The sequence below is a fragment of the Trichosurus vulpecula genome, chromosome 1 (genome assembly GCF_011100635.1).
Source record: "Trichosurus vulpecula isolate mTriVul1 chromosome 1, mTriVul1.pri, whole genome shotgun sequence".
NCBI lineage: Eukaryota > Metazoa > Chordata > Mammalia > Diprotodontia > Phalangeridae > Trichosurus > Trichosurus vulpecula.
This window is the reverse complement of record NC_050573.1, coordinates 120,036,962-120,064,329: the sequence shown is the minus strand read 5'-3', so window position 1 is coordinate 120,064,329 and position 27,368 is coordinate 120,036,962. Positions and strand designations below refer to the sequence as shown.

At 38.7% G+C, this 27,368-nt stretch overlaps 1 protein-coding gene and 1 long non-coding RNA gene across 2 annotated transcripts in view; one reads left to right on the top strand and one right to left on the bottom strand.

The window, feature by feature from the left end:
* Nucleotides 1–4,213, top strand: part of LOC118834115 — a 6,488-nt gene extending 2,275 nt beyond the window's left edge. The window contains exon 2 of the long non-coding RNA XR_005009341.1: nucleotides 3,753–4,213. This is a non-coding gene — a long non-coding RNA (uncharacterized LOC118834115). The remainder of the gene's footprint in view (nucleotides 1–3,752) is intronic.
* Nucleotides 879–27,368, bottom strand: DSCC1 (DNA replication and sister chromatid cohesion 1). The gene is made up of 9 exons (XM_036741553.1): nucleotides 27,175–27,368; nucleotides 24,287–24,455; nucleotides 19,534–19,668; nucleotides 18,919–19,009; nucleotides 9,069–9,207; nucleotides 8,567–8,619; nucleotides 8,200–8,354; nucleotides 1,785–1,933; nucleotides 879–1,021 (listed from the first exon to the last, which is right to left on the bottom strand). Exons 1-9 carry the CDS (start codon nucleotides 27,351–27,353, stop codon nucleotides 913–915), a joined length of 1,179 nt encoding a protein of 392 aa, XP_036597448.1. The 5' UTR covers nucleotides 27,354–27,368; the 3' UTR covers nucleotides 879–912.

The following is a 27,368-nucleotide window of genomic DNA, read 5'->3' as shown; positions in this document are numbered from 1 at the left end:
AGATGCCCACAGGCTAGGGAATAGCTAAACACATTGTGGTACACGAATGTAATGGAATATTACTATACCCTTGAGATTTTGCCTTCTCCTTTTGTTCCCTTTGGCAAGTTCCTCCCAGAAACTTCATTTTGAAAAAGGGCCCAAACCGGCCATCCTTCACTCTGTGGACTTTGCCACCATATCCTTGAACCACTAACTTCCCCACCTCCCTTTTCAGCCTCCTTCTCTATGTGTTGTCTTCCTCCATTAGAATGTGAGCTCCTTGAGGACAAGTATGGTCCTCTTTGTATCTGTATGCTCACTTTAGCAGAGTACTGTTCACATACTAAGTTCTTAAATACTTCTTGCTGTGTAAAAAATACAAAGAAGCATAGAAATACATGGATCGATGCAAAGTAAAGTAAGCAAACCAGGGAAGTTTGGGTTGTACTCCTGGCTCTATTATTAACTTTGTAACCTTGAGCAGTTAGCTCTGAGCCTCAGTTTCCTCATCTGGGAAATAAATGGGTTGGACTCCATAATCTCTCTATCTTGTCTTAGATTTCAAGATACAAAAAGCCTCAAACTTTACTGATCCAAATGGAGCACTTATTATAGAACTTTTCTAATGGACAAAGAGTACTGCGGAAGCATGATGTATGAGTAACACAGATGCTAAATATGGAAAAAGTCATTTTCTTTTTGTTATTGCATATATGAAATAGTATGCAATACTGCTAATAATATCTAAAATGGTAGGATACGATGCTATACAAGTGTCCCAATAGTCTGAAATGAAAATAGGGCATAGGACCCTAAAATCAGATGGTAAGCAGAATGCCTAAACAAAATCTCTAAGAGAGAAAAATCAACAAAACAACACATCAAATACAAAAATTACAGCCAACAGGTAAAGTATATTATCTTTGGCTTTTAAGATACAGGTCTTCTAGAATTATAAAATTTGACACCATTCTGCATTGATGAACGAGCATACTTGGTGAGCAATGCGCCAATTGTTTGCTTCTCTCCACACAGATCTCTGAGGAAAGAAAAAAAAAATAGCATGATACTTTATAAGTAGCTGACTGTAAAATTTTCATTATTAACTGTTGATAGGACAAACTAAACAATTCCCCTCCAGATCTTAGAGGCTATGATACTGTTTTCCCCTAGCAAATCCACATTGACAGTCCAATAACCTAGTGAGAAATGCACCCCAATCACAAATTTCCCCCAAATTTCTATCAGGCAATGTAAGATGGTGATTCAATATCCAACAAATATTTAATGTTTGCCTACAATGTACCAGACGCTTCAAGATGTCCTCAATCAAATGATGATTAATACAGAGTACCTGCCCCCAAGTAGTGTATAATCTAGAAGAAGAGATAAGGCATATACATTTATTTCTAACAGAATGAGTTAAGTGTATAAAAAAGGTATAAAACAATATAAAAAGTTCAGAGAAATAAATCCCTTCTATCTTAAAAGAGAATCAGAGCAGAATTCCTGAAGTGACTGGTATTTAAATTGAGCTCTGAAGGGCAAGTAAGATTTCAGCAGGTGGAGAAAAAGAATCATGGCAGGGGAAGGCCATATCCCAAGTACATTAAATGACAAAAATAAATTTTAAAAGATATGAATGCAGAGAGTAAGTAATTCAGTATGAGTATATCTGATATGTTTCAGTTGAAGAAAGAGGTGGTTATGACTATCCATTAGCTGCTGTATTTTTATTAAGCTGCCCAAAACCTGGTCACTTTAAGTATATGTAAACATCTCAGTCTTAATAAATTACTTACTGAATATATGGAGCAATATCTTCTTCTGTCCACTTCTCTCTTAGAGTGAATAAGCTATTGAATCTTTCCTGATTTTCTTCAGGTAAATCATCTACCTTTAGCAAAAATATAGTCTCTGGCCGCGTGTATTTATCCATGAGTGCTAAACCCTACAGATATTAAGGGAGAAGAAATGAAAGATTTGTTTTAATCTTAAACATAAAAAATGGTTTTATATTAAGTTAATTATTTGCTACTAAATTAGCAGAAATTCCATGGAGCCTTAAAACAGCAACAATAATAAATAGCAACTTTTGGTTCTCTTCATCTTCCTCCTACAACTTGTCACTAGCAATAAATATGTGCCTTTATCCTCTTTTTGGATAACTAGGAGAATGCAGAAAAAAGTTCTCTTAATGAGATTAGCTTCAGCTGAACCTACTCTGTATATGTATTTTTTATGGTCATTTCCTTCTTTGCCAATTGATTACAAAGGAACTCAAGACTATATTTGTACAACAGTGGAGACAAATACAAAAATGTCAAGTTTTTTTACCTGAAAAATCTTAATATGGTAAAGTTCACTTTCTCTTATTCTTATTACTTATTCTCTCTAGAAATTCTGATTACTGCACTTAGTTTTGCATATATAGCAGCTGTGTGTATAACTAAGAGTCAGGACCACCAGGGTTCAAATTCTCATATTGGCTGTGTCACCCTGAGCAAATCACTTGACTCCTCAATGCCTAGGGTGATTCTTGAAGACTACAAGTCTACTACTATGTGAACTGGCCTCCCAGTAAAAGAAACAGTATCCAACAAGCTTAGGAAATAATGTAACTTGTGCTCACTCATATGCTTGTTTGTAACCCATTCCAAAACTTTGCAGACTCAGTCTTATTCCTGGGTATGGCATTGTTTCCTATAAACTTTCTGAATTTTGGGAGGTGTCATATTAACTCTGAAATTCCTGCTCAATGTTATTCTCCCGATTTCTGAGCCCTTGCTCAAAACTACCCTAGTAACCTATACACTTCTTCTAAAGAAACAATAACATGCTTCTGTTGAATTTAGGGTTCAACAGTTGAACTAGTTATTTCTCAGCCTGACCAAAGGTAAGGCAACCCTTGGAGCTGAGTAGAGATGAAGAAGGTGGAAAGCCAATACTTTTCTAAAGAGCTGTTTTCTTACTCAGCAGCACTACTGACATCCCTAAAAAACCAGAGTGACTAAAAAGCTGCTAACACAGAATCTTTCTCAGATAACTGTTTAACTAGTGCAAGTGGTATCCAGCCCCATCAATTGCTTCAGCCAAATCCTGAGTTGAATGGACAGCACAAGCAGTTTCATCTGAGTGAAGTTCATTGTGGCAAAATAATCTAACCTCTTTCAACAAGGAGTATATGGAAGAATATAGCCCTGGACGAAAATCAAGGGTGGCTCAACATCACCGAAAGCCTAATAACTTCATGTGGATAAATGGGATATAGATGTATTGTAGACATAGATATATTGTAGATAAATAAGTATATGAATACTATCTTGATGGCTTGAAAGTTAACATGGCTTTTGAAAAAAAGACTATCTAAATCTACTCATTCCACTCCCATATTTGGTGGGAAAAGGTTTGGAAGCTAGAAGACTACAGCTTAAGGAGAAGAAGGAATAAAATTAATATAGGGAGGAAATTTGGGAGAACTTAGTAGCAACAGGTGAAAGAAGCTGATAAGACTAGAGGAAGTAATTGGTTCAATCAGTTAACTAGCATTTATTAAGTAATTATTTACAGTGTTATTATTAAGTATTATTTACAGTGTTAAGCAATGGGAATAAAAACACAAGTAGAAAGACAGCTCCTGCCCTCAAGGGGCATACATTCCAGTGAGGAAAGACAACACATAAAAGAAAGCTGAAAAGGGAGGATGAAGAGTTGTAGGGGCTGTTAAAGGGTCCACTGAACTTGTCTTTTTGAATTGTCATATTTTCTAGAAACATAGGACCCAGAGCATGCAGGAGGTCCTGAACGTGTCAAAGATGAAGCGCCCCACCTCTGCTCTCCTCAGCTGACATAATTTGTTGTTTGCATCCCAAACTGGACTCCCTGTGTCCTTGGGAGTCAAGACAGGCACCAGACCGTCTGCACTAGGCTTGTGCAGCTGGGACCCCATACAGATAAGGAAACCATTATATCTTCATGGTCTAGCAATTCCCAAGGGAAAAGAATTCTGCTTTTGCCATCACCTTGCCCCTCCCTTTTGGGAGAAGTTTTGTCCTTTTCCCATCTTTACTGCACCTTTCTCCTCCTATGTCATGCCCCTTTAGGTGGAGATTCTGGGATCTCCTTCCTTTGTCCTATTGTCATAAATATGCAAACTTCTATATGGATTGTGAATTCTTTGGGTTCCACATGCATGTTCATTTCTCTTGTAATAAACCTAATTTTCATGTAAGTTTTGTGAAGTTGTGATTGCCTGTTGATAAGAGGAGGATGGTAAAAAGAAGACCAGAGAGCTAACTTGAGAGGAAGGAGGGTGGCCTGGGCACCCTCCTCAAATGGAGGTTCTGGGGAGGAGCCATCCAGTCGTAGGGAGAGGCCAAAGGGGCAGAGAATGTGCTTCCACTGTGTGAATTCCAGGTCTGAAGTGAGGCCTCTTAATGAAGATCTAGAACATGGTGAGGCTTCAGGATAAAGAGCTGGGACAAGCTTAAGGAAGTCTAGGGTTCAGCCAGGAGAAAGATAAGTTGGATATATCAGTCAAGGCCCTAATAAGGTGAAAAGATGCTAATGATGAGGAGAGTGAAAATAAAGGACCATACCAGTAGTTAGCCAGAGCACTTATACAGGGCAGCTACTGGCAGGAACAAAGGATCTTAACGAATAGGAAGAATAGCAACTACCTCATTAAGGTTATAATGAGGATCCAGTGAATTAAGGGATGTGAAGGTTTTGCCTTAAACCTTAAAGTTGCCATATAACTAGAAGCTATTATTGTTATCATCAGGGAGAATTAGGTGGCTGTGGTCTGCAGAGGCCATCCTTGAGCCCTTCTCTTTTAGGAAGACTAGCCAAAGCCCTGAGCACAAATAAGTTACTTGGCTGGAGCCTCAAGATAAACACTATGCTGAGGACAACCCCTCTACTCTTTAGGTTGTAAGACCAAAACGTCCTTTTATAAATTGGAAGAAAGGCTTCAATATAAAAGCAACTAAGAAAAAGGATACAAAGAGGCAGAAGGAAATCTTGACCAATGTCAAAAGGTTGGAAGGTAGAAGTGACACAGAAGCCATAAGAAATATCACTGAACATTTGGAGGTAAGCAAGAGAGATGAGGTTCTACTTGAGGAAGAGGGGCAATTATTTCTCTGGCAAGAATTGATGAAGTGGATCCATATGTGCTGTGGGGGAAAGGTGAGACAACTAGATATCAAAGTGGAAAGAGCTCTGGTCTTTGTATCAGAAAGACCAGAATTCAAATTCTCAGATAATGTCACACATTAGCTGTGTGACTCTGGACAAGTAACTTAACTTCTCTCAGCCTCAGTTTCCTTATCTAAAAATAAAAGGGGTTGTATTAGATGGCCTCTAAGGTCTCTTCCAGCTCTAATTCTGCACTTAGAAAAGGTCAGAAGAAAAGGCACCAGTAGTAGTGGTTGGTGACTACTTGATGAGGAGTAGTGATAACTACTCATAAGAAAGAATTCTGCTGTCTTCCTAGAGTATGCATCTAGGACATGACAGAGCCCAAGACCCATCAAACTTGACCATTACCACCCCCTTAAAATGACTCATGGGAATGACACTAGAAAGCACTGAATGCTAAAGATTATAATGTCTAGGGCAAGAAACTGAAGACCTTAGGGACACAGATGATTTCTTTTTTCACTGCTGTCAATGGAATGTAAGAGAGCTAGAGGAGAAAGGCAGATTTAATTAATAACATGGAATCTGAAAATAGGATTTTAATTTCTTATTAATTTACAGCTTGAAGGGGAACCCCAAATGTCACTGAATCTAGCCCAGAAAACCAAGACTGAGAGGGCTCAGTAATTTGCCCAATTTCACACAGGTAGTAGCAAATCTGGGATTTGAATCCAGGTCCTCTGACTCCAAATCCAGTGTTCATTCCACTGATGCCTTTTGTTTCTGGACTATGGCTCAAAATATAGGAATGACAGGCTCTTGGCCATGAATGAAGCACGCTTAACAAGGACTATTAAAAATGTATTTGCCTGGAGTCTGGCAAATTTAATCAAAAGGGCTTTAAACTGAAATGGAAGAAGGAGGAAGTATACTTAGGCACTCTGTTACATAAGCAGAACAACCCAGAAATTCATGAGACAGCATCTATTAAAAAGTCAATAAAAAACTCATGGTCTCAATTGATTATACAGAAACATAAAAGGTATTCTTATGAAGGTGAAAGAAAAAGAGAGTTTCTAGTTCCAAGAGGCTTATTTGATCTCGTCACAGGAATCACTGTGATTTAATGTAATAAATTATGGCTCTGAAAAGATAATACCTAATTCAGAAGGAACAGGATAAGTTAAAGAGGGATTGGAGGGTCAAGTAGCATGGTCTTTTAAGAAAAAAACCCACTTCAGCTGTCTTAAGAGAGGCATAGTGTCCATGACACAGTGTCCTGCTGTTCATTGTCTGCTCAAATCCCATCTTAGAACTGTGTTCAGTTCTGGATGCCCCATTTGAGGAAAGTGATCAGGATGGACCTGCCTTATCAGGCTCAAATAGAAGAACAAGGAATGTTTACCTTGAAGAAGAGAAGACAAGGGGGATAAAGTAGCTGCCTCCAAGTGATGAAGCATTACACTAGTTTTGCTTGTTGACAGAGTAACATGAATAAAAGGCAGAAGATTCAGCAACATTAGTCTAGATGTCAGGAAAAATTTGCTAAGAATTAGAGCTATCCCAAAATTCCTAAGAATGAAAGCTTCCTTGGGAGGTAGTAAGTTCCCTTTACTAAAGGTATTCAAGCAGAGACTAGATCAACTTGTCTAGTATGTTATAAAGGGGATTCTTGTTACAAACAGCAGATATTTGAATACCCAAATATTCTGATTATATACTATCTTGTTTTCCCTGCAACCACCACTTTATAACATTTTTTCTATTGCAAAGTCCAGTAATTTCCAAACCAACAATATACCAAAAAGCCCTCATTATTACAAACGATTTGTTGTTGGGAATTAAAAGTTTTATTGATAAAGGCTCTTATATGCAGCTTAAAAATAGAAAACAAAATTGTTGCATCCATATAATTGTATTTAATAACAAAAACCTCTCAAATTGTTAAAATCTTTTACCATGGGAAATTATGAAAGGAATGGTTTCAGAGAAACCTAGGAAGACTTGTATGAACTAATTCAGGATGAAAGCAAAATCAGGAGAACATGTTATAAAATTACATTACAAAAGAAAAACTGTTTTGAAAGTCTTAGTAACTATGGTCAATGCAATGACTAACCAGATTCCAAGTTCCTTAAGAAACTGTAAGAATCAAAATCCCTTTCAACTATATATGAAATGCCAGAGGATTCATGATTACATGGTACTCACCTCCTCACAGAGAGTTGATGGACTCAAGGTGCAGAATAAGATGTGTGTGCACACACATGCATATAGATTTTACTTAATTTTTTCTTTTTTCAAATTCAGTTTTATTTCCAGTTCCAAATTCTCCCTCCCTTTCTCCCCTAGCCACTCCTCTTCCCCCATTCACTGAGAAAGCAAGAAAAACAAAACCCACTGCAAATATGTATGTTCATGCAAAACAAATTAACACATTAGTTATGTCCAAAAAGAAACCAAAGAGAAGAAAATATGTTTCAATCTTCACTCTGAGCCCATCAGCTCTCTTATCTGGATGTGAGATAGTATGTCTTATTATGAGTCCTTTGAAATTATGGTTTAAAGGCACATATTTTGAATATAGCCTATGTGAGAATTTATTTTACTGGATTATGCATATTTGCTACCTAGGTTTTGTTTTTCTGCTTTCCATTGGGGAAGAGAAAGAAGATGAGAGAGGTGCTATCAATAGAAAAGGGGGAGGGAGAGAGGGAGGAAGGAAGGAGGAAAGGAGGAAGGGAAAAAAGGGTCAGTGAAACATTTTTTAAATATACAGAAGAGAACAGAAGGAAAGGCAGAAGGAAACAGACAAGCAGGGCAGCTTTGAAAATTACATGTTTAATGTATTATATAATTAAAAGGAAGAGCAAGCTGTACATAAGAGGGATTCATAGTTTCATGTAACAGCCTCCTTGTTCTGTTCTACTTTGCATGTGGAAATGCTCATGACAGTTGGAATTTGTTAAATTCAAAATTCTTGAAATCAAATAAAATAAATATACACAAAGTTATGAAAACCAAATTGCAAAATTACAAAATCAAATTACAAAAGTCATCAGTTTGTGACATTACCTTCAGCTGATCCATTCTCGTTGTCATTCCTTCAGGGACACTCTGTTGCCACACTTCCTGAAATTCAGAGAGATTAAATCTCACTGCATTCTGTAACAGCATCTGTGCTGTTGCTCTGCATATTTTATCAGTATTTAATTCAAAATAAATGTCGCCTAAGGAAGAAAAACAGCTCACTTCAGATCCTATTCAAACTTGTTATGTTTTCTTTCTATTCAAAGTTCCTTCTCAAATCAAATTTAACTCCTTATCTCACTTTCCTTCCCTGCATTGATACTGTACAGAATTTACAAAATCTTATCAAATATCAAGGTTATATTCTTAACCTGAAGGTACAATTAAGGTAATCTTTCTTACCAAACCTTACCTTCATCCATATATTTCTTTCCATAACACTCAAGACAGTGTTCTATCATTTGCCTGAAAAAAATTAGAAATGTCATTTGAAAAGGTATCAGCATAATCTATTTATACATTATTTTGAGAATCTTTATCACCTCCAAACAGAAACTAAGATATGAGTTTGGGTTTTGTAATAAAAATAATTTTGAATTCTAAATAATAATTTTTGAGCACATGCAAATTTTCAAGGCTACCACAAGAAATTACATATAACACTTCTTTATGCTATTCTAGCTACTATATAGGAAATAGTTGGTACATATTATGGCAGAATTCCTGGTTCTTTAAGAAATACCAAGATTCGAAATTGCTTTCAATTATACATAAAATTCAACTTCCCAAAATTTGAATTACTTTAGAGCTTGACTGGTTGCCAAAACTTCAGACTAGAAAAATAGAAATAGCTTTTCTGTTATGTTTCCATTTAGAAAGAAATCTTGTAGACAACAAACATTTTAAATACTCACTCTGGTTCCAGTGGTCCAAGTTCCTGAAGACAAGCAGTTAAAGGAACTCTATTAAAAGGCCAAGATTCAGAATCCACAAGCTGGGTTATGTGATTTAGAAGTTTCATCTCATAATCAAATTCAAGACTCCTCCAGTAACCTATTAAAATTAGAAATATATTTTACATCAAAGAGACTATTCCATCTAGTCATTTTAAGATCTGTACTCCATACATCAAGAAATTCATCACCTGATAGCCACTCTACTGGTAATAAGCTCTTCTATGGTTAGCTAGGGTGGTCTTGGGACAAGAGATAATGCAGGCTGTCTGTCAATAAAGCAATTCCAGCACTATATTGGGACAGTGGAGTCACCTGAGCCCAAAATGAAAAGGGGCTTAGTGGACAAGTTGAAATCTACTTGGCTGGGGGGAAGTACCTACATCAATGAAGTATTATCCATCAGATGCTGTTAGGTAAGGTTTAAGTCATTTTTCCTATTTGATAAATGACTGAATTCCAACAGAGAATATAACTTACCTAAGGTCACACAACTAGTTGCTTACTGGCACAACTAAGATTAGAACCCAGATCTCCTGACTCCTAGTTACATGCAATTTAACCTAGACCAGAAGTAAGGAGTATTTTTTTATTAGTCAACCAAAAATTATTTCATCGGGCTGTAGACTATATGGAGAGTAGAAATTGTATATATCTTTTTTAAAATTGCATTTTCGCCCTAATATCTACATACTCTGTAGCAAACAAAAATATTTCCCTTCCCTTTCTTAATGGTTCTGGCTCTTTCCAGGGCTTTTGCCATTGTTCAATATCTTTTTTTTTTTAAAGAACATATACATTAAATAATTTTGCCGATAGCTTAAATGTGAAAATGGAAAAATCTATTTCTTGAATAGGTTTAGGATTGTGATAAATAATATTGTGACACTAATAGCTGATATTTACATAGCATTTTAAGATTACAAAGACCTTTACATACATTCTCTCATTCAATGTTAACAGCAAGCCTATTAGGTAAAGTACTACTAGTATAGTTATTCTCATTTTACAGATATGGAAACTGAAGCTCAGAAAGGCTAAATGATTGGTTCATCAGCACACAACCAGTATAAGAAATGGGATTCAAATTTACTTATGTACTAATTCTAAGTCCACACTTCTCCCACTACATTGCATCTGCCTCTCGATTAAATGATAATTCTTTAAAAATAATTTTTTCCTTCAGATTTATCCCACTCCCAAATCACAGACTTGTAACATGAATCTAATAAATATTGCCATTGACAAGTGCTCTTTAAAGAAAATAATCAAATGATCATGACCTCATAGGGTATAGAAATGGAAAGAATTTTGCAATTCATCTTGTCGAACACCACTCTGGTACTAATACCCCACCTCCTACTCATACTGGTGAATATGGTCCCTAGAGGGCATTTGACTACTCTTCTGCCCTGCGTTTGAAGGATAACCCTGAAGGGTCAAGATTTCTAATACTGTCACTCAAGAACCCCCACAGGTGTACTTATCAGCCAGGAGCCTCAAAGGAATTTATTAAGGTGTTATAGTAAGAATAATTGGAATATATGGGGAATAGAGGAATTTAGGAACAAACAAAAGATAGAGAACATTATGAAATACAAAGTGGATAATTTTGATTACATTAAATTGAAAAGGTTTTGCACAAACAAAGCCAATGCAACCAAGATTAGTAGGGAAGCAGAAAATTGGGAAAGAATTTTTACATCTAGTGTCTCTGATAAAGCCCTCATTTCTAAAATATATAGAGAACTACAATTACAAGAATACAAGTCATTCCCCAATTGATAAATGGTCAACAGATATGAACAGCCAGTTTTCAGAGGAAGAAATTAAAGCTATCTATAGTCATATGAAAAAATGCTCTAAATCACTATTTAGAGAGATGCAAATCAAAAAACTCTAAGGTACCACATCACACCTACCAGATTGGCTAACACAGCAAAACAGGAAAGTGATAAATGCTGGAGAATATGTGGGAAAGTTGGAACACTAATTCATTGTTAGTGGAGCTGTGGGCTGATCCAGCCATTCTAGAGAGCAATTTGGAACTATGCCCAAAGGGCTATTAAAATGTGCATACCCTTTGACACAGCAATAGCACTTCTAGGCCTGTATCCCAAAGAGATCATAAAAATGGGAAAAGGTCCCACATGTACAAAAATATTTATAGTAGCTCTTTTTGTGGTGGCCAAGAACTGGAAATCAGGTGGGGCAGAGCTAAGATGGCTGCTGGAAAGCAGCGGCTTGCATAAGCTCTCCACCAAATCCCTCCAAATACCTGTAGAAAATGGCTCTGAACAAATTTTAGAGCTGCAGAACCCACAAAATAGCAGAGGGAAACAGGTCTCCAGCCCAAGAGAGCCTGGATGGTCGCCAGGAAGGGTCTATCGCATGGTGCTGAGACTGGAGGGCAGCCTGGCCTGGGACAGGCCAGGACAGACCAGATCTGGAATCAGCCAGCTGCAACAGGCCTTGGGGCCATGAAACAGTGAACTGTGGCAGTTACGAGACTTCTCAGCCCACAAACACCAAAGAGCAGGTTAGGGGGAAACTGCAGAATCGAGTTCAAAGCCGTCTGATCATCAGCCCTGGGGGTGGCAGAAGTGGTGCAGCAGTGGCAGTGGTGGCAGCAGCAGGAAACTCCTGAAGCTGCTTCCAGAGCTACAGCATCAGCTGTTTCCCAAGTCCCTGGTTCACAAGGTGGGAGGATTCTAGCAGCGGATCAGAGTGGGAGTGCAAGGAGTGCTTTATGGGCACAAAGGCAGATTCTCTTGCTGTGCCCCAAATGGATCTGTATTTCAGTCCTGGTTGGCAGTTCTTGGGGGAGGAGGAGCGGTGACAGAGCCTGGGGTGACAGTGGAGTAGAAATAGCTCTGAAAACAGCAGTGCTTGGACCCTAAAGCTTGGGACAAAGTACTCTCTACAAGCAGTCATATCCTGACAAAAAGCTCAAGGGTTGAGTAGTTGGCTGGGAACATGAACAGGCAGTGAAAATGAACTCAGACTCAAACACAGACTCAAACTCGAACTCTAGATTCCTTTTTTGGTGACAAAGAAGATCTAAACATACAGCCAGAAGAAGTCAACAAAGTCAAAGATCTTATCAAAAGCCTCCAAGAAAAATATGAATTGGTCTCAGGCCACAGAAGACCTCAAAAAGGATTTGGAAAAGCAAGTAAGAGAAGTAGAAGAAAAATTGGGAAGAGAAATGAGAGTGATGCAAGAAAACCATGAAAAACAAATCAACGACTTGCTAAAGAAGACCCAAAAAAACACTGAAGAAAATAACATCTTAAAGAACAGACTAACCCAAATGTCAAAAGAGCTCCAAAAAGGCAATGAGGAGAAGAATGCCTTGAAAGGCAGGATTAGCCAAATGGAAAAGGAGGTCCAAAAGATCACTGAAGAAAATACTACCCTAAAAATTAGATTGGAGCAAGTGGAAGCTAGTGACTTTGTGAGAAATCAAGATATTATAAAACAGAACCAAAGGAATGAAAAAATGGAAGACTGAAATATCTCATTGGAAAAACCACTGACCTGGAGAATAGATCCAGGAGAGATAATTTAAAAATTATTGGACTACCTGAAAGCAATGATCAAAAAAAAGAGCCTACACATCATCTTTCAAGAAATTATCAAGGAAGAGTGACCTGATATTCTAGAACCAGAGAGTAAAATAAAAATTGAAAGAATCCACGGATTGCCTCCTGAAAAAGATCCCAAAAAGAAAACTACTAGGAATATTGTCACCAAATTCCAGAGTTTCCAGATCAAGGAGAAAATACTGCAAGCAGCCAGAAAGAAACAATTGAATATTGTGGGAACACAATCAGAATAACGCGAGATCTAGCAGCTTCTACATTAAGAGATCGAAGGGCTTGGAATACGATATTCCGGAGGTCAAATGAACTAAGATTAAAACCAAGAATCACCTACCCAGCAAAACTGAGTATCATGCTCCAAGGCAAAATATGGACTTTCAATAAAATAGAGGACTTTCAAGCTTTCTCAATGAAAAGACCGGCGCTGAATAGAAAATTTGACTTTCAAATACAGGAATCACGAGACGCGTGAAAAGGTAAACAAGAAAGAGAAATCATAAGGGACTTACTAAAGTTGAACTGTTATGTTTACATTCCTACATGGAAAGATGATGTGTGTAATTCATGAGACCTTTCTCAGTATTAAGGGAGTTGAAGGGAATATAGACAGAGGGCATAGGATGATTTGAATATGAAGGGATGATATCTAAAAAAATTAAATAAATTTAAGGGGTGAGAGGGGAATATTTTGAGAGAAGGAGAAAGGGAGAGATAGAATGGGGCAAATTATCTCACATAAAAGTGGCAAGAAAAAGCAGTTTTGTTGGAAGGGAAGAGGGGGCAGGTGAGGGGGAATGAGTGAATCTTACTCTCATGGGATTCAACTTGAGGAGGGAATAACATACACACTCCATTGGGTATCTTACTCCACAGGAAAGTAAAGGGAAAGGGATTAAAAAAGCGGGAGGATGATAGAAGGGAGGGCAGATAGGGGGAGGAAATAACCAAACACAAACACTTTTGAAAAGGGACAGGGTCAAGGGACAAAATTGAATAAAAGGGGACAGGATAGGATGGAAGAAAATATAGTTAGCCTTTCAGAACATGAGCATTGTGGAAGTGTTTTACATAATGATACATGTGTGATTTATGTTGAATTGCTTGCCTTCCTAGGGAGGGTGGGCAGGAAGGGAAGAGGGGAGAGAATTTGGAACTCAAAGTTTTAAAAGCAGATGCTTAAAAAAAAAGTTGTTTTTTGCATACAGCTGGGAAACAAGATATATAGGGAATGGGGCATAAAAATCTATCCTGCCCTACAAGAAAATAAGGGGAAAGGGGATGGGGGGAAGAGTGGGGTGAAAGAAAGAAGGGCTGACTGGGGAACAAGGCAATCAGAATATATGTCATCTTGGAATGGGGGGGAGGGTAGAAATGGGGAGAAAATTTGAAACTCAAAATCTTGTGGAAATCAATGTTGAAAACTAAAATATTAAATACAAATGATAAAATTTTTAAAAAAAGAACTGGAAATCAAGCGGATGCCCATCAATTGGGGAATGGCTGAACAAGTTGTTGTATATGAATATAATGGAATACTACTGTGCTATAAGAAATGATGAGCAGGTGGACTTTGGGAAACCTGGAAAGACTTACATGAATTGATGCTAAGTGAAGTAAGCAGAACCAGGAGAACATTGTACACAGTAACAGCCACACTGTGCAAGGACTGATTTTGATAGACTTAGCCCTTCTTAGCAATTCAAAGACCTAAAACTTTTCCAAAGGACTCATGATGGAAAATGCCATCCACATCCAGAAAAAGAACTATGGAGTCAGAATGCAGAGTGAAGCAGACACTTTTCTCTTTTGTTTTGTTTTCTTTCTCGTGGTTTCTACCATTTGTTATAATTCTTCTATGCAACATGATTAATGTGGAAATGTGTTTAATAGGAATGTATGTGTAGAGCACATATCTGATTGCATGCCATCTTGGGGAGGGAGGAGGAGAAAATTTAAAACCTATGGAAATGAATGTTGAAAACAGAAAATAAATAAATTAAATAGTTTTTTTAAAATAATTGGTATATAGACTTTTAGGAGCCAAGAGGGCAGAGTAAGCAGTAAAGCACTGTAACTCTCCCATATTCACCTCCAAATAACAATAAAAGAGCACCCCAAAACAAATCCTGCAACAGCAGAACCAGCAAAAAGACAAGGTAAAACAATCTTTGAGCCCAAGAAACTTGGAAGATAGGCAAGAAAGATCTGTGTCACTCATGTAAAAAGTGAATGTAGTCCAAGACAGGCATCATCCCAGCAAGTGAGCAGCAAGCCTCACCTCAGCAAACTGGGAGATCCTGAACCCTAGTTCGATGACTCAGGCCAATGCCAAAACCAGCCCCCCACCCCACCCCGCCCCTCCACATGCATCAGCATAGAGAGGGGAAAGACAGACTTCAGCTCCTAGAACCTCCACTTGCTTCAGCATAGCCCTGGAAAAACAGGCAACCTCTTGTGGCCAGACCCCCATGTGGTTCAGTGTAGCCCCAAGGAAACACAGAAACACCATACCAGCCTCAGCACATGCCAGACACCAGCACTAGGATCCCAGCTACCAGACCTTTATGTCCTCCAGCACTACCAGTCACACCCCTACCCCAACCTCTCAGCACATCACCAGACATGAGGGTCCCCCGTGGGCCTCAGAGCAACATCACTGCAATACCAGGTAAAGAGCCAGGGGCCAGCAGCCCCTGGCACAAGAAGCCTGAGACAGCTCCCCAAGAAGCAGGGCTCAAATTTAAAAGAAAGGAAAAAGGCCAAAAAAGATGAGCAAAAAATAAGTCTGCCCATAGAAAGTTATTATGATGACAGGGCAAATCAAGACACAAACTCAGAAGAGGAGAACAATGTCAAAACACGCATAGACAAAACCCCAAGCAAAAACAGGACGTGGTCTCGAGGCCAGAAAGAACTCATAGAAGAGCTCAAAAAGGAGCTTAAAAATCATATATGAGAGAGAGAAGAAAAACTGGGAAAAGAAATAAGAGGGATGCAAGACAATTATGAAAAAAAAAGTCAACAGCTTAGAAAAAGAAATCAACTGCTTAACAAGTACAATTGGCCAAATGGAAAAGGAAATACAAAAGCTAATTGAGGAAAATAACTTCTTAAAAGTTAGAACTGGGCAAATGGAAGCTAATGACTGAGACATCAAGAATATGTCAAACAAATTCAAAAGACTGAAAAAAAGAATATAAAATACCTAATTGGAAAAACAAATGACCTGGAAAAAAGATCCATGAGAGACAATGTCAGAATCATTGGACAACCTGAAAGCCTGAAGTCTCCGAGTCTGGTTGGTCCCGGTGGGACCCACATTGTGCTGCGCTCTGCTCCCAGCACCATTCAATACACCCTTCCCAGCGACCATCCAGGCTGTTCTAGGCTAGAGACCTGCTTCCCTCTGCTTTTTTGTGGGTTCCACAGCTCCTGCCACTGCTGGCCTGTGCAGGGATATCCATCCGGCACCCTAGCTTGCTGCAAGGGCAGGCACACTCTAGCCAGACTTCTCGCTCTGAATTGGTGCTATCCAGTCCTCCAGGTGGGGAGAACCTCGAAATTCCCTGCCCACAAGAGGCAGCAGCTCAGCTTGCCCCATTCATCCTCCAACAGCCTAGCTCTGGGCCAATGTTCAGCCTCATGGCATGATCACCATTGATTATCCTATTTATACATTTTTCAATAATAATAATGTTATTATTTATATAATGATTTAAGGTTTTCAAAGAGCTTTACAATGGTTATCTTCTTTTGACTCTCACAACAATCCTAGGATTATACCCATTTTACAAATAGGCTAAGCTAGTTAAGTGACTTACCTAGGTTTGTGTGGTGTTAATGTGATTAAAGATCTTCCCCACCTATTCAATAGGGCCTTCACTTAGACCCTTTACTTACTAGGTTCAAAGCCTCAGGCCCACACCCATTCACTAACTGGGTGTGAGGCCCCAGGCCCACACCCTTTTGCTAATTAGGTCACTAGAAGTCTGAAGCCCTCAGGGCCCTAAGGAGAGATGCTAAGACCAGAGCCAATTGTATGTGCATTGAGTTCTAGCCAATCAGATGTGCATGAATTCAGCCAGAGACCTGAGTTCTAGCCAATCAGAAGCCGCCTAGAACTGTGTGTGTGTGTGTGTGTGTGTGTGTGTGTGTGTGTGTGTGTGTGTAAGGAGAGCCCAGGGTGTGAGAGAAGCAGAATTGAGAAGCAGACATCAAAAAGACATTGAGGCAGCAGACACTGAGAGACAGCCAGCGTCCAGAGAGACTGCAGAGTGAAGAGTGCAGACCAGAGAGTCGCAGAGATCAAAGAGCTGAGAATCTACAGCATTGAGAGATTGGAGAACTGAGAATCCACATAATCCAGGAGACTGCAAGGACTCTGAGAACTGCAGGGGCTTTCAGAACTAAGGGAGAGGACACAGGCAAACAGAGAGTTAGGATTCCTGAGTGACTGTTTACAGGAAGGCCCTAGCAGGGGGAAAGGTTACAAAATGACTTGGGTCCTTGCTATAATACTGTGTTATAATTTTCCTGTTACATTGAGGTGGGCTTACTGGTTTTGAAATATAATTACTGCTATATCAAATTGGAGTTATTGGTCTTGAGATTTGATACTCTGGTGTCTAAATAAATGTTATACTTCCTCTGACTTCTACCTAGAGAGTTTTTCATACTTGCAATTCCGAACCATTCAGGCATGTTCATGGTCATCCTCAAGGTCATGAATCTTTCCTTAATGATACAGTTCAAAAAGCTACTAAGTATCTGCAGCAGTATTTGAACTCAAGTCTTCCTAATTCAAGTCCAATACTCTCTCTATCCATTAGCCAAAACTGCTTTTTCTTTCAAACAAATACAGACACAAACACTGGCCCTAGCCAGTTTTTGCATACACTATATAGCACACTGGAATCAAGAATAAGAAGGCATGGGTTTGAGACTCAGCATTGACATTTATTAATCTTGTGACCATGAACATCTCTCTAAGCCTCAGTTTTCCTATCAGTAAAATGAGGATAACACTACTTGTACTACATACCTCAGAGTTGTGAGGAAAGTGTTTTGTAAACTGCAAAGCCCTGCTTAAGTGTGTGCTATTAAAGGCAGGCTTATTTTTCAATGAATCAAAATGTCCAAAATGCATTAAATATTTTTCAGGGAGAAAAAAATCTATTTCTCAAAGCAAGTGACTACATAATGCCAAAGAAGAAGTCTTATCACACATTAACCAGTTTTTTGGTACCTATTAATCAGTGGTTAAAAAAAAATACTTGAATCAATCAAATGTTTCTATAAAGTGCTTACTATAGCGTGAGTGACAGTGTATAAAGACAAAAAAAATGAAACAGTCCTTGCCCTCAAGGAGCTTACATTCTAATGGGGAACCAACATGTATATATAAGTATATACTCAATACATACAAAAATGAATAGAGCAGGGAGGGAGAGCGTACCTTAAAAGTTGGAAAGACTCAAAAAAGCTTCATGAAGGTGAGACTTGAACCTAGGATTCCAAGAGAAGGGGGGGTATTCCCCGCCAGGCATGCTGGATAGCCAGTGCAAATGAAACAGAAAGTAGACCGATATGGGAGGTATCTGTGATTTTATCCCTCTACTGATGCAAGCTAAAGCTGTGTTCTGCCTTACTAATTGGTCTCTGAGAGTATCTATGGACAAAATTGTTATCTCATTGCTATCAACCTGATTCCAAATCTCTCCCACTTAATTCGGTTAGTCTTTGGACCACAGAAAGTTCTTCACAGGACTTATTGGGGGAGAGAGGGTGGAATTAATTTGGGAACTCTGTATCACTACTAAATCATTTTTCCATTCAACTAAACAATGTTAAAACCTATAAGCAGTCATGGTTACAGAGTAGAGGCTTAGCTTTCTCCACTGAATATTTTGTGTATCAGTCAGTCAGCAGGCATTAGCACCTGCTAAGTGCCAGGCACCAGGAATAGAAGACAAAAAGAAAAAATCCCTGCTCTCAAGACTCTTCCTATGCACGAGAACAACCAAAATACACAGACCACCCACACACACACACACACACACACACACACACCCCATTGGTACTGTCACCTTGAAACACAAAAATGGCATTTAACTAAGATGAAGAAGTCCCAGGACTACCTCTTGTAATGTCTCTTCCGTTCCCTATTTCCTAATGCTACTAATGAAAAAAACAACAAATAATACTACCTTCAATTTCACAGGCATGTAGAACTTGTAAATGGGCCAGGATTTCCTCCTCACTTGCCTGAATTTGATCAAGCAAGTCTGCCATTGTATACTGCAAAGCAAAAATGGATAACTGAGCTTCAGACATACAATCTAATGATGCTTTCTAGAATTCCTTTTGCAACATTCAGCATAGATGCCAAAAATAGATTTATTTAATTGGAACAATGACACAGTCTTACTTTGCTGTGCTGGTAATAAGTAAAGATTGCTTGATATACAAAATCACAAGGAAATGGCTGCTAACAAAAAATAATTCCAGTATGACAATAGAGCTTTCAATTTTGAATTGTATTTTTAAAAAGTGTTCCTCACAAAGCTGTTTCATTCTAATTTAAATTTTGTTCCACATTTTCTTAAGTCAATTTTATCACATTCATAAGATTGTTCATTTATATGCCTTTCCCCCAGGAATACTTTTAAAAACCCTTTAATTTTGCTTCTATTAAACTATCATTTCATTTATTAATGTGAAAAAATAATTTTTTTTAATTTATAAAATGTCACCACTAAGAATCTCCAGTTCTCTAATTATGAAAACACATCAACTGAACAAATTAACTTCAGAAGTCTTACTTTTGAAAGATTTGAATCCTTTTCCTTTTGAGCATCAGGCCCTTCATATGGATTTTCCATCAAAAGTTTCTTCAGTTTCTTTAATTTTGGCCTACATCTTCTTAATTCCCAATAATTGTTAGCAAAACCAAAGATCTACAATTTTAAAAAGTATTATAAAAATTTATATGCTGTGCTATATGAAAATCATCAGATAATACCCTAACAGAAAGAAAATACCTATGAATAAACAAACACAACAGAATCAAAAAAAATATACCTAAACTAGTCCTAATATTTGGGATGGAAAGGTATATTTGAGTTCCTTCTAACTGCTATGTATGACAGGATGTCAATTACCATGGAGCTCTTCAATTATGCTTGACGTAGGATGGGTCCTTTAGTTTCCCTGAATATCAGTTTCCTCATCTGTAAAATGAGGTTGGACTGGATGGCTTCTAGTCCTTTCCAGATCTTTTTGTTGTTTTAGTGGTTAAAGAAAGGAAGGGAGGGTAACTCTAAGAGAAAATGACTGATATAAAAACAAAAGGCAACAATAAAACTGCTTTTAAACAATTTAAATCAGATAAACAAATGATTTCAAAAACATGACTTCTGCATAAAAGAATGATATCTAGGCTACAACCTTATCTCATTAGGAATTGAATTATAAATCCTATCAGGAAAGATTCTCACATACTTTTTATAGGAACTAAAGACTGTTGAAATCAGATGTTTCAGTGCTCTATCTTAAAAAGAGGGCTGGTGAAAAACCTGCAAAGATTTGCATGAACGGATGCAAAATGAAGTGAGCAGAACCTGGAGAACATTATACATGGTAACAGCAACATTTTACAATGATCAAGTATCACTGACTAAGCTCTTCTCAGCAATACAATGAGCCAAGACAATTACAAAGAACTCATGATGGAAAATTCTATCCATATCCAGAGAAAGAACTGATGGAGTCTCAATGCAGATTGAAGCATACTATTTTCACTTTTTTTTCATGGCTTTTTCCTTTTGTTCTGTTTCTTCTTTCACAACATGACTAATAGGGAAATATGTTTTACATGATTGCACAAATATAACATATCAAATTGCTTACCATCTTGGAAAGAGAGAATTAGAGGGAGGGAGGAAATTTGGTACTCAAAATTTTATAAAAAATGAATGTTAAAAATTGTCTTTATATGTAATTAAAAAATAACAATAAAATACTATTTTTTTTAAAACGAGGCTGATGAACTAGTCTCCCTGAAGGAGGGTGATCAGAAGTATGGAGATTCAAAAAACCATAAGGAATAACTGAGGGAACATGGGAGGTGAGAAAAGAGGATCTCAGTGAGAAATGGTCGCTTTCCCCTTTGGGTTTCTCTCTTCATCTTCCTGGTGGCCAAGAAACACCCCTTGGTTCTTCCACCTTTCTCCGGTGGCTGCTTGGGAGTCCCACTGGACAAAAGACAGAGTTTAATGCCTTTGGAAGACAGAGCAGATGAAAAACTTGAGCTGTAGAAGGAGCTGGAATTGTGAGGGAGATTTAAAGGACACTGCAATTATGAAGAAGACCAGAAGCTGAATATGGGGGAGCAAAATATGGGAAGACTTGAATAAAAGGAGAAAGACTACAGAAGATGATCAAGTGACTTAACATATGTAAATTACATTGGAAACCTTAACTACATAAATACTAGCTATTAGCTATTAAGAAAACTAAAAAACAAGAGAAAGCTTATAAGACAGAGAGGGAGGGAAAAGAAGGGAATAACCGTTTATTAAGTGCCTACTATGTACCAGGTACTAACTATGCTAAATGCTTTACTCATATTATCTCATTTAATCCTCACCACCACCTTGGAAGGTAGGCATTATTATTATTCCCATCTTACAGTTGAGGAAACTGAGACAAAAGTTAAGTGACTTAGGGTCATACAGCTAGTAAATGTCTGAGCCTAGATTTGAACTCAAGTGTTCTTGACTCCAGGCCCAGCTCTCTGTCCACTGGACCACTCTGCTGTCCCAAGACAGGGTGAGATGTTGGTCCCTTCCAGCTCTACATCTATAATCCTATGAGTTAAGGAGGTCCAAGAAGTATCATTCTCACCAAGTTTCTTTAAGTCAAATTAGTGGCAATCGTTATATATATTTTGCAAAAAGAAATAAATCCCAAGCAAGTCATATTTCCACCATATTACTCTGGCTCCTAGAGAAGCAACATGAATGATCTGAAAGGACCTATCCTTAAGAGAATTAAAGTAAGAGTTAGAAGTCTCTCTATTCCAGTAATTTCATATGAATCACTGAAACATCCCCATTGTCTTCTCTTCTTTCCAGTCCATTAATGTGTTTAAGGGAGCGAATTCTGGATTTGCTGGCTTGTCTCAGTCTGGAATGACTGATGACTCCTGCTGGCCTCTAGAGATCTCGCTCAACCCAAATTATATTGAGTTTATTTATCTGTGTAATGCTGGATCTCCCCAATAGAATGTTCTGTGTGGCCAATGTAGACAGGGTGGAGACATCTGCTTAATGGTGACATTGGATCTTTTGCTCCAAAGTAATTAAGGACTAGCCACACTTGGCTATAAAATTTAACCAACTAACTTGAGTTTAAAGCAAGGAAGCAATGACTTCTTTAAAAAGGCATAATTTTTATATTTCTCCACCCTCAAAAGCTTTTCCAAAATGCAGTGGCTATGGTGTGAAGGAGTCTTCCTTCAAAAAATTTCCGTAGAGAAATTAACTAAAATCAGGTCTGTTTTTCTGAATGAGTCACTTAAAAGTTTTAGAGAAAAAAAGTAACTTTGACTTTTTTCCCCTAATTTGAACTTCTTTAAAAAGTAGATATCCTTTCAAACAAAGAAATTTCAAAGAAACTAAGAATCTTCCTAACATCATAGGATTTACAGTTGGAAAGGAATATAGATCAATCAATCAATAAACATTTATTAAGTGCTTACAAAGTAACTTGGTGGTATAGTGGATAGAGTGCCAGACTTGGAGTCAGAAAGACCTTAGTTCAAATCCAGACTCAGACATTTCCTAGCTGTGTGACCCTGGATAAGTCACTTAACCCCTGTTTGCCTCAGTTTCCACATCTATAAAAGGAGATAACAATAGCACCGACCTCTCAGGGTAACTGTGAGGATCAAATGAGATAATAACTGTAAAGTCGTTAGCATAGCACCAGGTCCATAGTAAGCACTATGTAAATGTTAGTAATTGTTATTGTTATTATTATTACTGCTATGTTCCAGGCACTGTGCTAAGCACTGGGGATACAAAAAGAGGCAAAAGACAGACCCTGCCCGCATGGGGGAGGTAACATGTAAACAAATATATACAAAGCAAACTCAAATAGGAAATAATTAACAGAGGGAAGACACTAGAATTAAAGTTTGGGAAAGGCTTCCCTTAAAAGATGGGATTTTAGTTGGACTTAAAGGAAGCCAGAGAGAAGCCTTCCTGGCAAGGGGGACAGCCAGAGAAAATGCCTGGAGCATGTCTTAATGATAGAGCATGATATAGTGTCTTGTTCATGGAACAGCCGGAAGGCCAGTATCCATGGATCGAAAAGTGCAAGAAGATTGGAAAGGTGGGGGGGGGGGGGTTGGGTTATAAAGGGCTTTATATGCCAAACAGAGTATTTTGTATTTGCTCCTGGAGGTGATAACTCAAATTTACTGAGTAGGGAAGTGACATGGCTGGGCTTGAGCTTTAGGAAAATCACTTTAGTGGCTGTATAAAGGATGGATTAGAGTGGGGAGAGACCTTAGGCAGGCAGACCCAGCAGCCCTACTGCAACAATCGAGGCCTGAGGTGATGACCACCCGCACCAGGCAGATGGAAGTGTCAGAGGACAGAAGGGGGCATATTTGAGAGATGTTACAAAGATGAAATCAACAGACCTTGGCAACACCTTGGAAATGGGGGAGGCGGTAAAGAAGGGGAAAAGCAGACAGTAATGAATCCAGGATGATTCCCAGAGCCTGAGAGACTGGGAGAAGGATGTTGCCCTTTACAGTAACAGGGAAAGCGGGAGAGAGGATGGGTTTAGAGCAAAAGATGGTGAGTTCTGTTTTGGCCATATTGAGTTTAATATGTCTACTAGACATCTCGTTTGAAATAGCTGAAAGGCAGCCAGAGGCACAAGATTGGAGGTCAGCAGAGAGGCTGGGTAGACAACATCAAGTCCAGTCACCTCATTTTATACAGAAGAAGACTGACACCTGAAGAGGTTACTTGACTTGTCCAAGATCACACAGGTAATAATAAACAGGAGAAACACCTCAATCCCTGTTCCTCTGACTCTAATCCAGTGTCTTTTTTTCACCCTTGTGCTGCCCCCAAGATCACATGAGTATAGAGTAAGTACGGTACAGTAGAAGTACCCTGTGTTTGCAGTTAGAAGAGATCTGGGCTTCAAATTCTCTGAGTTTCAGCTTCCTCATCAGTAAAACGAGAACAGTAATGTCTTTATTACCTATCTCACCGGGTTATTGTGAAGATCAAACAAGATGGGTATAAAGCGCTTTCTTTGAGGGAAGGGAATGTGTGATTTGTTACATTTGTCTGCTCAGTGACTAGCACAGAACCTGCACATAGAAGGTGTTTAATAAATGCTTGTTAATTGATTACAAGTACTGTACAAATGTTAGCTACTATTACATTACAAACATAATATCTAAAGCTAAGCAAATTAAAAATTGTTACATTAGCCCACTGATCATTTCTGACTATTCTAGAAATCAAAAAGGGCAGAAAACAGTTATACCTCAGTGTGAATTATGTTAGAAGGCATTTCCTCAGTTCTTATTTGATCTGGCGTTTTGCAGCCTGGTATAAAAAGCAACATATTTGAAGTATCTGCTATTTTCAGGTCATAGGTTTTCTCTTTGCTGCAAATCACTGCCTGTTCATCTTTGTCACCACGGATCACAAGACTAGAGAAAAAAGGGAGAGAAAAACATACATGAGACAGCAAGAAATTTCTGTGAAAGAAATTTGCATTTATGTATAAATATAAGCATGCATATATTCATTCATCCCACATGTGCAGCTCTGCTTGGTTTCAGCTCCACGAACAAGGTGCTGATAAACTGATCGGTTTTAATCTCATTTGTTCAGTCCTTTTTCAGGGCTACCCAATTCTTCATGATCCAATTTGGAGTTTTCTTAGCAAAGATACTGGAATGATTTGCCATTTCCTTCTCCAGCTCATTTTACAGATGTAGAAGCTGAGACAAACATGGTTAAGTAACATGCCCAGGGTCACATAGCTAGTATGTGTCTAAAGCAAGATTTGAACTCAGGAAGATGAGTCTTCCAGACTCTAGGCCCACACTGTATCCACTGAGCCACCTAGCTGCCTTTTAAACTCTACCATGGTGCTAACAGCCTTGGATACTCAAGACACCTTCCCATCACCCACATCCTTCTCTCCCCTCTGATTAGAGAGCTGAAGAGTGGAGCTAATCTCCTCCCAAAGCCTTCCTTTATGGAGGGCAGAAGTTGGACACTCTACCCTCCATCTGCAGCTCTGCTGGTTTCAACTTTGCCAAGTACCTCCAGCGCCTCCCCTTCATCCACTTTCCAGCTTTATTTTGTGTTGTATCCACAAAACACTCAAGGGAAAAAAAGGTCTAACCACTTGTCACATATAGAACTTCTCCTCCGGAATTTCCATTATAAGTTGGGTTTTCCCAGATGCAATAATTTATTTTACAGTGGGGCCAAAGGCTAAGTGATCTAATTCAACTATTTAATCCAGATTCTAGTAGGAAGAATACTCTATAGATGAGCAGATGGAGGTTGACAAAGGACATTTTTTTTCACAAGGATGAGTTATTGCAAAAATCTAAAGAAAAAAGTCAGAAAGTTGTTTTTGTTGTTTTTTTTTTTAAATCTGGGGGAAGGTGGAGAGCCTCTCAGCATTCCACAGAGATCACAACTGAAATATAACCTAGTAAATAGTACTATGGAATGTCCTGAGACTCATAGTTGTCATAGTAACAGCTATTATCAGTCAGAGGCTGGATTTGAACCTAGGTCTTTCCAGACAATCACTCTATTCACTATTTCACTCTGCCTTTATAATAATATTATTATTAAGAATGTAATATCAGAATGTAAATTCCTTAGGAATTCCATTAGAATGTAAGCTCCTTGAAGGCAGGGACAGTGTCATTTTTGTTTTTCTATCCACTTAGCCTGGCTCACAGTAGGTAATCAATAAATATTGATTATTATTATCAAAGGTTACTTATCATGCCTGATTCAAAGAAGGTGCTTAATAAATGCAGGTTGATTATTATGAAGTTTATTCATCATAGTAATAGCTTACTGAATATAACATTTTTTCAGTTACAAATCACTTTCTGTATACATTATTTCACTTGCCCCTCACATTATCCCAATTCCACAGAAGAAGAGAGTTTGCCTAACTAGCAACTGACAATTAGGAAAGGGAACATAGGTCTTCCGACACTTTCTACTATAATGATTACCTAGATCAACTACGATATCCTTTTGATGGACTAGTGATACACATTAAAGGTAGGAAAAATCGAGACTGACAAAAAATCACACGCAATGGAAAAAACAGCAAGGTGAAATAAAGGAAGAAAAATGACAATGGAGCAAAGAAAACAGAAAGGAGAATTAGTGGCGCTCTAGGGTAGGGCACTAGAGAGTACCAAGGAATTAAAATGAGGGGTTGGACTGGATGGCCTCTTTTGATCATCTGGAAAATAACAGGAAGCTTGGGGATATGAATAAATGTGTTCGAGTCCCCAGTTAGGCACTTATTAACCTAAGTCAAATCACAATTTCTCCAGGTCTAAATTTGATCTGGGGGACGTTCACTGCCACACAAGGTCTTCATGAGGCCAAAATGATCAGATGGATTCCGAAATGCTCAAAGTACTACAGATTTTTGTAGCGGCAAAACCTGGAAACTAAGGAGGTGCCTCCTACTGGGAAACGGCTAAACTGTGGTGTGTGAATGTGATGGAATATCATTGTGCCACAAGAAATGATAAAACTGACAGTTTCAGCTCAAAATGGGAAGCACTCTATGAAGTGATGCGGACCAATGTATTCTGAACTAGGAGAACAAATTCTACTGAAGAGAACATTGCGGAGAAAAACAACTTTGAAAGACTTTAGGACTCCGATCAATGCAATGATTAACCAAAAGACTGATGAGGAAACTCGCCACAGGTTTGTTGTGAGCATCAGATGAACAAGTTTGTCAAGCGCTTATCACAGTTCCTGGCACAGAGCAGGCGCTTAAGAATGCTTGTTCCTTTCCCTTTTCTCTTTCCCATTCATCTACTGGCTGAAAGGTGACGAATTGAAAATGCAGAAATAGACATACATTTTCCTACATGGCCACGGTAGGACTTTGTTTTGCGGCACTCTGAATGCTTTTTTTTTTCTTTTTTTTTTGTTCAATGGGAGAGCGGGTAGTGGGAGGGAGTAATCATAAATGTTGGTAAAAATAAATATTTTTAATGCTACAGCATTATTTTGGCCAGGCGTGGACAATAGCTTAAGTCAGAGAACTTGGGTCCAATTAAATACCAGCAAGAGGGGGTAGGGGTGGAGGGAAGGGAGGAAGACTGGTCCCAGGTCTCCACCCAGAGAGAGGACGAATCCTACCTGTGCCCCGCCTCCAGCTGCTGGCAAAGCGCGGGCTCGAGCTCCACCAGGCAGAAGTCCCCGGCCGTGGCTCCGCTGGCCCCGGGGCTGAAGCTCAGGCAGTGCACGGTGGGGAGTAGCTCCGAGGGGTTCAGCTTCGCGATCTGCAGTGTCGCGTCCACCTCCTCGCGGGTGCGCATCCCTGATGCGGGGAG

Excerpts from the sequence above, each read along its gene's own strand:
- DSCC1 (XM_036741553.1), bottom strand. The coding sequence starts at position 27,353 with ATGCGCACCCGCGAGGAGGTGGACGCGACACTGCAGATCGCGAAGCTG. Across the intron at positions 24,456-27,174 it reads CAGCTGGAGGCGGGGCACAG|TCTTGTGATCCGTGGTGACA; the intron begins GTAGGATTCGTC and ends TTTTTTCTCTAG. Across the intron at positions 19,010-19,533 it reads AGGATTCAAATCTTTCAAAA|TATACAATGGCAGACTTGCT; the intron begins GTAAGACTTCTG and ends TTTGCTTTGCAG.